This window comes from Protopterus annectens, chromosome 16.part0 (assembly GCF_019279795.1).
Source record: "Protopterus annectens isolate FY-2018-M chromosome 16.part0, PAN1.0, whole genome shotgun sequence".
Taxonomy (NCBI): Eukaryota; Metazoa; Chordata; order Ceratodontiformes; family Protopteridae; genus Protopterus; species Protopterus annectens.
This window is the reverse complement of record NC_056750.1, coordinates 153,721,257-153,735,131: the sequence shown is the minus strand read 5'-3', so window position 1 is coordinate 153,735,131 and position 13,875 is coordinate 153,721,257. Positions and strand designations below refer to the sequence as shown.

At 41.2% G+C, this 13,875-nt stretch overlaps 1 protein-coding gene across 1 annotated transcript in view; it reads right to left on the bottom strand.

Moving 5' to 3' along the window:
- Positions 1–13,875, bottom strand: part of LOC122790539 (vomeronasal type-2 receptor 26-like) — a 109,362-nt gene that overhangs the window by 31,981 nt on the left and 63,506 nt on the right. The window contains exons 2-3 of the mRNA XM_044058088.1: positions 2,306–2,650; positions 1,857–2,050 (exon numbers count right to left, since the gene is read on the bottom strand). Of these exons, the coding sequence (XP_043914023.1) occupies positions 1,857–2,050; positions 2,306–2,650 (539 nt within the window). The remainder of the gene's footprint in view (positions 1–1,856; positions 2,051–2,305; positions 2,651–13,875) is intronic.

Genomic DNA, 13,875 nt, shown 5'->3' with positions numbered 1-13,875 from the left:
GCTAAATGCTGTTCTTTTGTTTCAGACTGTATTAATATGTCATCATTGTAATGCAGAACAGAATCATTAGATTCTAGACCTTGTAGTATTCATCCAACTATTTGGTGAAATATAACCGGACTGTTTTGAAATTCCTGCGGTAACCACGTCATGACATATTGTTCATTTGAAAAGTAAAGGCAAACCTTTGCCAATCTTTTTCCTGCAGTGGTACTGCAAAGAAACCATTAGCTAAGCCTATGACTGTAAACCACTGACTTTGTGGTTTTATTCTTGCTGCTAACTCTGGGACCCATGGAATCAGATGAGCCTGGGGAGTCATGAATTGGTTCACTTTTCATAAATCAATAACCAATCACTAAGTGTCATCTTTCTTATTAACTGGCCATATGGGTGAATTTGTAGGGCTATTTACCTTTTGAATTGTTCCCACATCAAGCCATCATTTTATGCAATTTTCATGTCTGTCTCTGCTTCCTTTGGGATTGGATACTGTTTTTAAAATGGTGGAATAAAATCTTCGTCACTATCTACAAAAACTGTTTCCTGCAGCTTCCTGCAGTCTGTGGGCTCTTTGGACCACAACGTTGGGAACTGTTGTTTTACCTTTAACCATACTTCATTTTCAGTAGGGTTGACAGTGTGGCCCTTTTTAGAACTGTTTGATATATGCATTGCCTCAAGCATACATAACATGGGACCTTGTCTTTGCCATATAATGCCATTAGGAAGGTCTATGACAATTCCTGTTTTGGACAATATATCAATTTCCAAGATTGTGGAAATGCAAGAATTATGCATTAAAAATACCCCTTTCACTGGTTTCCCTTGATGGGAGAATTGTACCTCTACAGGTTTACCACCTATGGCTAGACATCCAGAGCCATTAAAACCTGAAATACATGTACATTTAGACAAGTCAGGAGGCAAATGCCTACCTGTCACTGAGACAGCTGCTCCTGTATCTAGAAGAACATTTTCCCACAGGTTCCTCTCTACCCAAATGTTGATAATTGGTTGTCCATCTTTCCCTTTCTTGAAGTTAGTCAAGAAAGAGACTTGGATAGGGGGGTCACATCCCTATAGTAGATCTACTTCCCACCCCAAATCATCGGTATTATTGGACTGCAAAGGACATAATTGCAGTGTTTCCTCGACCTCTTCACAGTCAACATAAGAAGATCGATTAAGTTCATGATGCAAGGCTATTTGCTGCTGATAATTAGGATTTACTGGACCATCAGGAACAAAGTCAAAAGGGACAGTTATATCCTGTGTGCTAACCATATTACCTTGTACATCGACACTAGGTGTCACACCATCCCTTTGCTGTACTGGGAATACTGACTGTTGAGTGTTTGTGGTATATAGGGGTTGTTGCTGTAGTCCCCTATTACCCTCTGTCCCATATTGCTGTGAAGTGTACTGCTGTGTTTGTACTTCTGGCTGCATTACCTGTTGCTGTCGTGGTACACGTGACATCAAAATTTTTTTACGGTAAGAAACTTACCCTTTTCCTCTTGTTCCTGGCGTCATCTGCATTGATATTTACAATCATTTTTAGTATGACCTATTTGTTTACAGGAATAACAAATAGGCTGTCTCTTTGGAGGACCCTCTATAGATTGAGTAACTTGAGAATTTAACTGAGTGGCTGAGGGAGCTGAAGCTGCCCATTGTTGTCCCTGTATAATTTTCCCTTGACGTGGCTGTTCTATTACCTGCTATGGGACTTGCTGTCCTTGATCAATCCATCTCTCACGCCCCCCCCCCCTTACTTCACTAACAAAGGGTGCAGAACTGGGAGTGTAAATATTTTGCTTATGAATAACATTATCTTTACACATAATACATACTCCCAGTAATTTATCTACTAACTCTGTGAGTGTCTTTGAAGATTTCTCATAAATAAGTTTGATATCTCCTGGGACACCTTTCAAATAGTCCAAAAAGGAGCGCATAACAGCTTTTTGAAAATTGACATTTTTCTTATCTTTTTCATCACTGCCATTGACTAGCATATATGCCAACTGATAATGGTCTGCTTGTCCTTTTAAAGAATTACAAACTGTCATTTGAAACTGATCTAAAAGTGTTGGTGTGACAGATTGCCCCCTATTGTATGCTAAAAATGCTGCTGTCATTCTTAGGTGTTTAGTTTGTATTGGATACTGCTATTGCTGAATATAAGCCATGAAATGCTGAGGAATAAAATTCCAGAAACAATGTTCTAGTGTATCATTCCATACAGTGCCTACAGTTTTAAGAACTCAAGCTTAAAACGTAATCATGTTATTAAAAATACCCTTCTGTTCCTCCCACTTAGGGAGAGTTTTTAACATTCTAGACTGATGATAAACTTCAGCAGAAAAACCTCCTGAGGCTATGATAGGACTGGTAACAGAAGTATTTAGTGCTTTAGATTGATATTTTTCTAACAGGGCTTGTAATCTTAAAAGATCTTGATTAGCTAAGTTTGTTGCTCTAGCAGCCTTAGATTTCTGTGTCTCTAACTGAGCTCGTAATGTGTTTACTTCCTCCCTAGCAACAGTTACGTCATGCTGTGCGTCAGCCAGCTGCTTGTCATATTTTTTTTTCAAACGGACAATTTTAATCATTAACTCTTCTATCATACCAATAGCTTTACTGCCTGTTCAATAACAGTTTGTGTAAAGGTCTTAATTTCAGTCTGTGAGACTTTCAAAAACTGAGAAAATTCTTTTGTACATTCAGCGGTGTTGGCATGCAGTTTACCAGATATATTCCATTTATCACAGTATGTCTGAAAATGACCCATGAGGTCAAGATCCTGCTGGTTGCTAACTTTAGCAATCCAGTCTTTCAACTCCTGCAAATCAGACTGTAAAGTATAAACTTTGACATCTGCATCACCCTCTAATAAATCTTTTGCAACAGGATATATAGAACCAGGATCCATTGTCTGTGCTTCAGGCATTACTTTATCCTGGTTGTGTTCCAGGTTTTGTACAATACGTTTATGATAAGGCATGCAAAAAGCAACATTTAAATTATTGCAAGTAGCCCATTTTTGTACATTCTGTGGCACTTTTATTTTACGTATATACCAATCAAAGGTAGCAATCCATTTGCATAATGCTGGATTGTCAGTTCCCCCCAATAAAGACTTACAGGTGCTAATATGCTGATCATACCATGTATCCAAATAATTCCACACATTTATGTATGGTTCAAACACATCAAAATTAAAAGACTAAGTGCACTTCTTGGCATTTTCATGAATTGCATTCATTGTTAAAAGAAAACAGAAAAAAATATTTATCATAAATATTCAGGTCAAGGTGGCCAGTCTTGACACGAAGATCAGTTGTGGGAAAATTCTCTGCTGTCTTTCACTAGATGCTGGTGATATGAAAATTTAGGCAGTAGTATTTTCACCTCGTGTGTCACCAACTGTCTGAAGAAAAATGACCAAACTGCCCTGTACTGCAGTGCAGTGTTTGTCCTCCAGTCAATGCACAGAGTTTAGGAAGAGAAGAATCGATTCTAAAAAGGTCACCCATATATTTTTTTAGCGTGAATTCACGTGGAGCAGCTCGCCACACTGTTTCACTTAGCTCAGCTTAAATGAGCGTTATTTCCTATATGTGTTTATTTCATTGTTACTCAAATGTACAAATGAAACAGCTCTGCCAGGTTTTAGACCCAGGCCACTCTCCACTATAGTACAATGCATTAACCCGCCCAAGCTACACAGTTTTTAGCTTAAGCAGCTATTTCCAGAAATACATACTGATTGCCACTGACAGACTGAAATTAAACCTAATGGGAAAAATTGGAGTGTACCTGGGACACTGATGTCAAAATACACTAGTAGGCAGACAAATAAATAATAATAGCAGTATGAGAGGCAGGTAAATGTTCTCTATTATCAGCAACATCTTTAAGCACACCTGTTAACGCATCAGTGGCAAAGTACATATGTTCAACTGGGACCCTGCTGCAGAAAAACAGCCTTTGGAAGCCATGCACATACTGATGGATGCAGTCAAGGTGTGTCACAGCCTGTATGTCTGCACATATATCTTGCAAATACATCTGTTACAGTACTAAATCAGTAGCTCAGGTTGTTAAATGCCTTGCACGTAGTTCATTTTGCCACACGCAGTCCTGGGTTCAAATCCAGTGTGTTGTACTTCAATTACATTGTTGTGAAGACAGCAAGTAATGACTAAGTTATGCAATTGTCATCCCCATACGTTTGTGCTACTGAATTATCTGCCACCCAGTTTTGCAAGTCAAAAGCCTGCAGGTAAGGACACACTGCACATATTCATATAGCCTAACTATATGTTGCCTACTACTCTGCTATTGGCACTGTTGCATACCAGATGTACAGTAAGCACATGCCTCAATTGGACTTTAAAGGGTACCCTCACTCTGGATCTGCTGTTATGACAGGGCTGATACTGCTGCCACAGTTAGATGTACAGCTTGCTGACTGACATAAAGGGGGGGGGTGGCAAAGGCCCAGAGATAGGGACATGTTTCACAGTTTGCCCCATACAATGATAGCACATTGATAGGATAGAAACTACCAGGTTAACATGCATATTATGATGGGTATAAAGTTTGACAATCACATGCCTCTCTCCCTTTACTGACCTCAACCCACAGTGTTGGCCAGTGAACAGCCAGATGACCACACTGTCATGGGATACTGACCAAACATATAAGGCAAAACTGTAGACATACTTCATACATCTCTACAGTAGTCAGTATTTGTGCCTACCCTCTGTGATGCTGTAGTCTCCACACCTCAGTAATGTCCATCCCAGAAACTAAGAAAGAGGCCAAAGTCTACATGAAGGCCTCATATTCCACTGCGGTGCCATGTCATTGGCTAATGATAGTGCAATTCAGCTGTTTTGAATGGAATTAGCAGTTCTGAGCCACAGATTGGTGCAGAGGCAATTATCTGTTAATGAGCATGACCTACAAAAGGCAAGCAACTGCTTATGGGGAACATGTCTGTATGCAGTTTTACTCACACAGACAGTGTATGTGCAAAGAATTTGCAGAGGAATGCTTCAAAACATGGAATCCTTCACCCTACCAGGTATGTAATAGATTTCCCCATATAACGGGATGCAGATGGGAGGATGAAGGCATGAGGAATAGGGATTATAACAGGAGGCTTGAATTAGATCTATGATATTGACATGTCAGTGATACTCTGCTGACCAACACCTACAGGCATCCCTCTAGACTGTCCCTGCTTTGACTCACATCTCTGCTCTGTCCCTGTCAATCCCTCCTACAATGGTCAGCTGTTGTAGTGGAGATAGTGGATTACACATAAGACATAGTGACACAAAATAAGGTTGTACATGCCTGTAACAGCAAACAATGTACTGTAATTCATCTCCTCTCAGTCTGTCAGTGTCATACATAAATAAGTCTAACATTGTAAAAGTGTCCCTGAATGTCCCTGCTGTACTTTGGCTAAGTCCCTGTGTTGTGGGCATTCATCCCTGTATGGTTGAGAGCTATGCCTAACATCTCTCTCAACTTCCTACATTAAGAAATCAGGACAAAGCCATAATTAATGAGGGGACAAAGGCCCATACTCAGCCAAATGCAGCTCAAGTCAAACTCAAAGCAAACTCAGCTGTCAACTGTTTGGCACAGCCTAGGCATCTGGCTCCCCCCACACCACAACCTGTGCATGTGATTATGCCTGTGCCACATCCCTGCCATCTGTTCCAGTGATGCAGGGATCTGAAAATGTGTTAGATGCACAGGGAGACTATATTACTTTACATGTGTTTGTGTAGTGCAGTAGTGTTGTGACATGGCAGGTGTTGTGGGCCACAGCAGGTACTTTATGTTGGCATGTGTCTTGACTACACATCAAACTTTATGAATCTTTGTTGCATGTTGGTACCCTGGTGGTAGTGTAACAGAGTGACAGGTGTGAAACAGACTATGGACACATGGCGGCAATAGAGTGGCACAGGATGGCAAGGCAGCAGAGCAGAATATGGCATCAGGAAGGAATGCCAGTATATGTGCATGGCTCCCTAATTGTATATTTGTAGAACAGTGTGTCAGGGACAATGGGAACAGTCAGTATCATCATGCTTTCATACCCTGTGACAAGGTCTGCTACCCTTGATATGTGTCACCTGGGTATGCTGCATGTACAAATTTAGATGTTGGTGGACATCAATTATGCTTATATAGATGGGGAGATTTTGGGCCAGCAGCTACCCACAGGGCCATGAAATGCATAATCAATGCACAGAGATAGGAAGGATGGCTATATCTCTAGCGCTGCAATAGGATATGCTTATATACGCACACAAGTTGGACGCTATGAGATTAAAATTTCTACCTATCTAGTAAAACACACTCTAGCTTGCCGTATGTATCCCATGCACCACAAGGTTTATCTGATGTCAGAGTATCAGCCAGCACTCTTAAGGTGGGTGACATCAGCAAGCCTTGTAAAGGAGGCCAATGTTGAGGCCAGCAGCTAGTCACTGGGCCTCAAAATGCATAACCATTGCCCAGAGATAAAACAGATGGGCATGAATATAGTGCCACAAAGGGATATATGTACACACACACACAATTGGTAGATGTGAGGTTAGAACCCCTACCTATCTACTAATATACAGTAAAGATTGCAGTACTTATCTCATGTGCCACAGAGTTTCTCTAATATTAGATTGTCATCTAGTGGTGTTAAAGTGGATGACATCAGCATGCTTTGTAGAGGAGAGCATTTAGAGGCTGGAAGCTAGTCTTAGGCCCATAAAATGCCAGAAGCTAGTCTTAGGCCCATAAAATGCATAACCATTGCATGGAGATAGCCTATATGGGCATGTCTGTTGCAACCATTGCACATTACACTACTTGCTTGCCAGTGTCAGTCTACAGGGTGACATTCTGCAGGCGCAGGGTTCTGTGGGTGAGTGGATTATGTACTATTGGGTCCTTGGTCTACTTCCATTTGACATTTGTTGTGATTTGTAGATGTAGATAACCCCAGCATTCCGACTGTATGCGGAGACATTCGTACATCCCTACACACAGATAACATACCTGTCAACCTCTTGGAGCAAGTAATCTGGACAAAGCCATAAATAATGAGGGGGGCAAAAGCGCAAAAATAGGGACGCCTTTTAACTTGTGCTTTTACTAATGCAGAAAGTTATTAGAATAACAGGTATTGTTTAGCATGACTTTTCTGCATAGTATGAAGTCTGAAACTCAAGTGTCTACCTTCATTTTCTGACTTCAACCATCAAAGATTTGCCAATGTTTTTCCAGAAAACCACAATTTCTTGACACTGACCAGTAATATGAGGCAAATATTTGGACATTCTGCACAAATCTGTAGAGTTAGGAGGTATGATATATGTAGATTTGTATATCAGGGATGTCACCTTAACTGATGCTGTGTGTGTACGTGATGTAATTGTGTTATGTTGATATATGTGGAAAGTCTTATGTATCAGTGTACACTTTATATAGCTATAAATACAAATATCTTGTTATCATATAGATATGTGCCACATACTGATAGATAGGGTAATCATGTGTGATGGGGATAGGGGGTGACAGATATGTATTCTTAGCTGTCTGTATGCACAGACTTATTTCCGCACAGCTGTTCTTTGAGTGGCAGAGGCAAAAACATGGACTAAATTAGCTAAGTGTACAAGCATGCTCAGTGCGACTGTCAGTACTTACATGGTGACTCCAGGCCAGAGTTACCTGTAACCAGTTCGGGATTTTGTGTGCTGCAGACCATTGGCTGCTGCACTTGTTTCCACAGTCCAGTACTTCCCTGATATTGTCCAAAGCATTCCCTGGCTGTTTTATGAACGTAATATGTGACTCATACCTCTCAACTGTACAGATTTATACAGAATGTCCAGATATTTGCCTTATATCTTTGGTCTATTTTACATGACATTGTGGTTTTCTGGCACATTAGTGGCACATTATTAAAGATTGACACATTAAGAATTAATGACAGATGTCTGAGATTCAGACTGCATACAGTTCAGGGGGTTCATGGTAATGCAACACCTGTTATTCTACCAATTCTGTATGCTTCTAAATGCAATATTTATAACTTGCCTCTAGTTTTGGGCCTTTGTCCCTCTTTTATTCATGGCTTTGTCCAGATTTGTTGCTCTAAGAGGTTGAGCGATATGAGATGACTGGGGTACATGCTGTAACACCACACACAGGGTGACAGTCGGCATACCTCTACCTGTAAATATTTTTGCAGATCGTTCAGCATTTTGCCCAATATGCCTGCTCTGTTCCTCATACAGTTAAGGACTGTTATAGCAGTTGTATGGGAGCACAAATGTGTTGGGGGTGGGGGGGGTGGCCACCCCATGTTCTTCTGGCATAGACAGTTGTGAGACTGTCCCGTGACCCCACTATTTGGCATTTCCCTTGAATAATGTAGTGGGTTTTCCAGCCATGTAGCCTAGTGAATATTATGGGGCACATACTATTGGACAGAGTACCTGTTGTCCCAAGTGGCTGTTAGATCTCTGCAAGTAGCCCAGTAGTCCACTATATTCCCTTACATATATGCAGCAGGGCCATACATATGCTACCATAGTCTAGTACCCCATCCAAGTGGTGTATAGGAAAATGATTTTCCTTGAAATTGCAGTAGTAGAGTGACCTGTAGTTTGGAGCTGACTTTCTCTGATGCACACAATACACAGCCAATACATGGTTAGGTACAGATTGTTTGGGCTGGCTGGCATAATTTTTAGTATATGTATGTATGTGAGTCGGAGTGCGATATCAGTTCCTAGGGCCCTAGGTTCCTCCTCCCAGTCCCCTTGTGGGTCTGACTGTGGGGACCTAGGCACTGGTGGGGGGGGGGGGCTGTGTCTCCCTTCCCTTTGCTGATCCTGCTGCAGCTGTTTCCGCAGGATCATATTGTGTACATGGCACATACTGTGAACATTTGTGCACATGTGGCTGTTGAGTAAGGCAGGCTCCACCTGATATATCGAGGCAATGGAACTGTGACTTGAGCAGCCCAAACACATGTTCTATGATATTCCTAGTTTGTGCATGTGCCTCATTATGGCATTTTTCAGTAGGTGTGTGTGCATTTCTGCTGAGTGTCACCATCCATGGTTCCAGTGGTAGTCAGCATCCCCCAGTAAATGGCCATACAGTATGTTCTCCCAGCAAACAACTGGTACAACTGTGAGGCATGCCAGATATGAGAGTCATGATAACTGCCAGGGCTGCCAGAACACACATTGATGATTATGCCCTGGGCATTGTAAATGACCTGGCAACTGATGGAGTGACACCCCTTGTGGGTGATGTAGACCCTACCCTCCTTACCAGGTGGGTCCTGATGTGTACATGAGTGCAATCTATGGCACCCAGTACCTCAGAGTAGTGAGTGACATGGTAGAAGATGCACATACTGATGGCTCTCTCCTCAGAGGTGTGGGGAAAATAAATGTTTTCACTGGCATGTGATAGCATGGCATCCAGAAACTGATGGAGTACCCTGGATGCTGATGCCTGTGACATCTCCATCATGTCCCCAGTTGGTCTTTGAAAAGTACCTGTAGCTAGTATCCTAAGGGTTACACATACCTTAGTTTCCACTGGAATGGATGCTCCTCTGTTAGCACTGGCTCTGAGTTGAGGGTAGCAGAGCTCAGTGAGCTATTGTAGTATGTCCCTGTCCACCCTGTAGCTCTCAATAATCTCCAGCTCATGTAGTTTCTGGAAGTTTACCCTGGGCCTGAACACCGTTCACCTTTTCAGTCTGGGCCTATTGTCAGCAGCAGCAGCAGCACTGACCTCAGCATTTGTCACATATAGATATAGCAGACCTGCAGCAGCCCCTAGCACTCTCTCAGTTAAAATTCCCAAGTTTGTACTCCACTGGTGCAGAGTATGGGGAAAAATCAGATTGTAGGGTTATGCTTTCTTTATAGTGCTCTGCTATATGTACACCCTGTGTGATTGGCTACCTATGATGCATTCCATCTGCCAAGTACATCATTAAGGATGTTTAATGGCCTAATTTCAGTGCAACAGGGGTCATCAGTGATTAATATAGTACTGGCTTTCCCAAGTATTTGTTTTTTTTTACAGCCTTTCCTGCTTAGCAGTGCAGTGAGCCACACAAACAGGCACCACAAAGATAAACAATGCTCAGCAAACAGTAGGTATACCCCCATGGTCGGTCATGCGCAGTACAGTCGCAAACTGTGCAAACATGATGAAACATGCTGAGACACATGCCTCAGAGGTAAACAAAGCTTAACAGTCATTTAACACACACCCCTGATCAATAGAGGTCTAAGCTGGTCAAACAGGCCCCGCTGAGCTCCAGTGAGCTTAAAAGAATGTGGACACCCCCCCTTTTGATGTCACCTCCATCTTCTGTGGACACCAACACGCTTCTGTGCCTACATGGATGGGATCTGTGTGCACGGATACCCATTTGTGCTATTCAGTAACCCCAGCTCATTTGCATAGAGATCCATGCATAATACCTGGAAACAACATGGTTCCAGGCCCTGCCTCCTTAGCACCCACAGCAGTCTACCATTGTACATACTCCACACAGGGTTTTATAATGTATTACTGTCACATACTACTAAATCTGGTTTTCAACTTTTTTTTTTTTTTTTTTTTTCATAAAAGCATGTTTTTGCAATGTGGCATGCTATGCAAACATACCCTGATTACAAAAAAAAATAAAATAATTTACATTATTTTCCATAAGGTTTTGGACACATAGTATATAGTTTTGTACATATCTGTGTCTACTAAACTATTTCTGCTACTGTAAGTGCACTTTTACAGTCCCTGGTGTCAGTTTTACTTCCTGTACATGGACTTTTTCCGTGTACATTACAGACAGCAACATGGGGTCTGCAGGATTGCCTTTCTGCTTGCTGGATTACTCTGCTACCCTCATTTGTATGCAATTCACCTGATTATGGGGTTATTTGCATGTCATGGGCACTTCTGTGTTTGCACACTCATGCACGCCCCTCAGCACTGCTTACTGGATCACACATCTGTTTCCTTCCATGTAAGCACCGTACCACCATGCCTACATGGAAAAAAATGTTCATGTAGGCTTTATTAAATCCCCCCAATGTCATTGTATGACAGCTCTGTGGTGTTCTTCTGCTTTCCTTGGATATTGTACTGCTTTTTTGATGTACTGCAGAAGCATATGAGACTTTTGTTCCCATCTTATGCAGTACATCAGTGCTGTGTGACGGGTGCTGTGTACGGCAAGTAATGGAGAAAGGAAGATTTTGTTTTTCTTTTTTTTTTTTCAATTAAAAAAGATACCAGGACACTTTGAAGATATGGGAGAGACAGAACATAAAAAAATAAAAGGATAATGAGGTACGTTTCTCTAGTGCTTCATAAAGTACCTGATTATTCTTTTATTTTTGTCTGTCCCACCTCTCTCGTTGGTTTCAAGTGTCTGGCTTTGCAAGTTTTTTTTTTTTTTATTTATTTAAGTGAAGGCAAAGTGAAATTTTTATGGCTAATATTAATGGAAAAAAGTCCAGGCAACCGGACCTTTTTCCATTGGTATATGTTCAGATTTACAATGGGCATGCTAGTTGGGCTGACCAATCAGTGTGCTACTTTTTGAATATTAATGGCCAGTCATTGTATAATATGACATTTATAGCCCAAAATGTGACTTGCACTTGGCAGCAAAGTACTTTGAGGAACAATACCTTAGCAATTTTAGGATCAAATTTCCAATGTACGCAGTATCTGTGTAAGTTCCCAAGTGCACTAGCAGTAGGAAATATGTACAACAGGCTTATTTAATAATTCCAGTAAAGCACAACATTAGCCTAATTGTCTTTTTAGTTTCAGATAAAACAAACAGTACGTTCAATGCTTCTTAGTAACAGTCTTTCGACTACAGCTCCAGGAAAGAGTCTGTCTTTTAGCCCAAGGAAAGGCCAAAGCTGCAGGCCACTCCAAGGCCTCAATCATTGCTTTAAAATAGGCAATTTCACTGAAATAATCCACAAGTAGTCTTGACTATGGTTTTACTAGATGCTTCCAGGTTATTCCTTCAGATGATCCTGTGGTGAGAATCAAATTCCTAGTTTGCTGCTTTCAGACAACCTGCACTTATACATCAGCTGACAACCTGGCCATTACTTCTCAGATCTGCAAGCAGAGAGCCAAGTTCTCTGTTTAACAAAGTTTGCATGTGACTAGTAACAGGGAGTGGTTGTTATGTCTCCCTCTGACACCTAAATCTTCCAGAATGAACCCTCCCCAATAAACTCTTGGTGTACACGTACTAAAATGAGCTCAAATTAAATGCTTAAAAGTGTAATATCTCCACATTTGATAGCATACTGCATGCAAAACAAACCAGTGCAACATGAAAATATAGTTATGGACATAGGAACTTGGGTTGATAATTCCTTCATTTTGGCTATCATGTGATTATGGTTGTCAGGAAATTCTTTAATTTAACACAGTTAAATTGTAAAGGGGGTATCATCAACACCTAATGATGTAATAACTTTCTAATACTCAGCATTAATTAGGCCAAGTAATAAGTACAGTGGGCATCTAGCATATATCCTGTATTTCATCTAAGTCCAATGACTCTACCGATACTAGAAACAGGAGTCTGTACCTTCACCACCTGATAAATCGAACATGGTAGTGGTACATGTTTACAACCCAGCACATCCCTATTCCCTGGAATAAATTTCCCCTGTATGTTAAGCAGTGAACAAGAGTAATAAATAAATAAATATGTTAAGCAATGCATCTCGTGATCATCCTTTACAAATAACCTAAAGGACTGGACAGGTTCTCAAATATTGCCCCATGGATTGACTGGTATGACACACCTTGACGAAGGATGTGTGACCTGAAGTCAGGTATTGAAAAGGTATAAAGATCATAAAATTCGACAGCCTTGGAATGTTTATTAAATATATCAGATCCCTGATATTGTGGTCCCACTACTATTGAACTCACAGTAGAATGAATACATGCCGTTTACAGTGGAGCCAGATCAGAATGATGCAGATAACACCCAGGGCATGGTACCCATTAGACTGGACATGGTAATTTCATGCACACATCTCTGTAGCCTTTAGCAGAGCACACATAACACAGAGTCAGTCTAATGATTTTAATTTAAGTCACAAGGAAGGTAGTTGGACTCTGCAGTTTCTGTCAGGTGGTCACAACACCATGTAATTGCATAGGGCTTCACATGAATAAGGAGACCACCAGTTGATGCTAGGATGATTGCAAATAAGGACAGTAACGGCCATAAGATCCAGGATGTACAAAGCCTGCAGAGTCTACTTTTAACTATACATATGGTGTCATGGTATAGTGAGCGCCTGAGGAGGTAGATACTTGACCTCTGCATCACTCTTTTTGATGCATTGAATGATGCTTCATGTATTGTCACCATTCTACATAACAGGGCTGAAAGATGCCACCTTGTGTAAGCTGTGCATTGGAGAGTTATGGAAGACTATGAGATTGCTGTTAGAATCCATAAAGACCATTAGATCATAGCAGTTACAGTCAGTGTTCCTGGTCCATGCTGTTCTTGATCTGTCATGTGTTTACCATGCCTGATGTGGTCACAGAGTAGATGTGTATGCTCAGGTCATGTCAATATGGAGGCATATATTAGGATCAGAGAAAGAAACACTGCAAAAGACACTGGTTAGTATTCCCATAGGTTCCCATTTCATACAATACACACTCGTCAGTGGTAGATCACTGGGTTCTTGGCTTATTTGCACCCATCCATACCATGGTCCACTACATAGATCCCATTTGTGG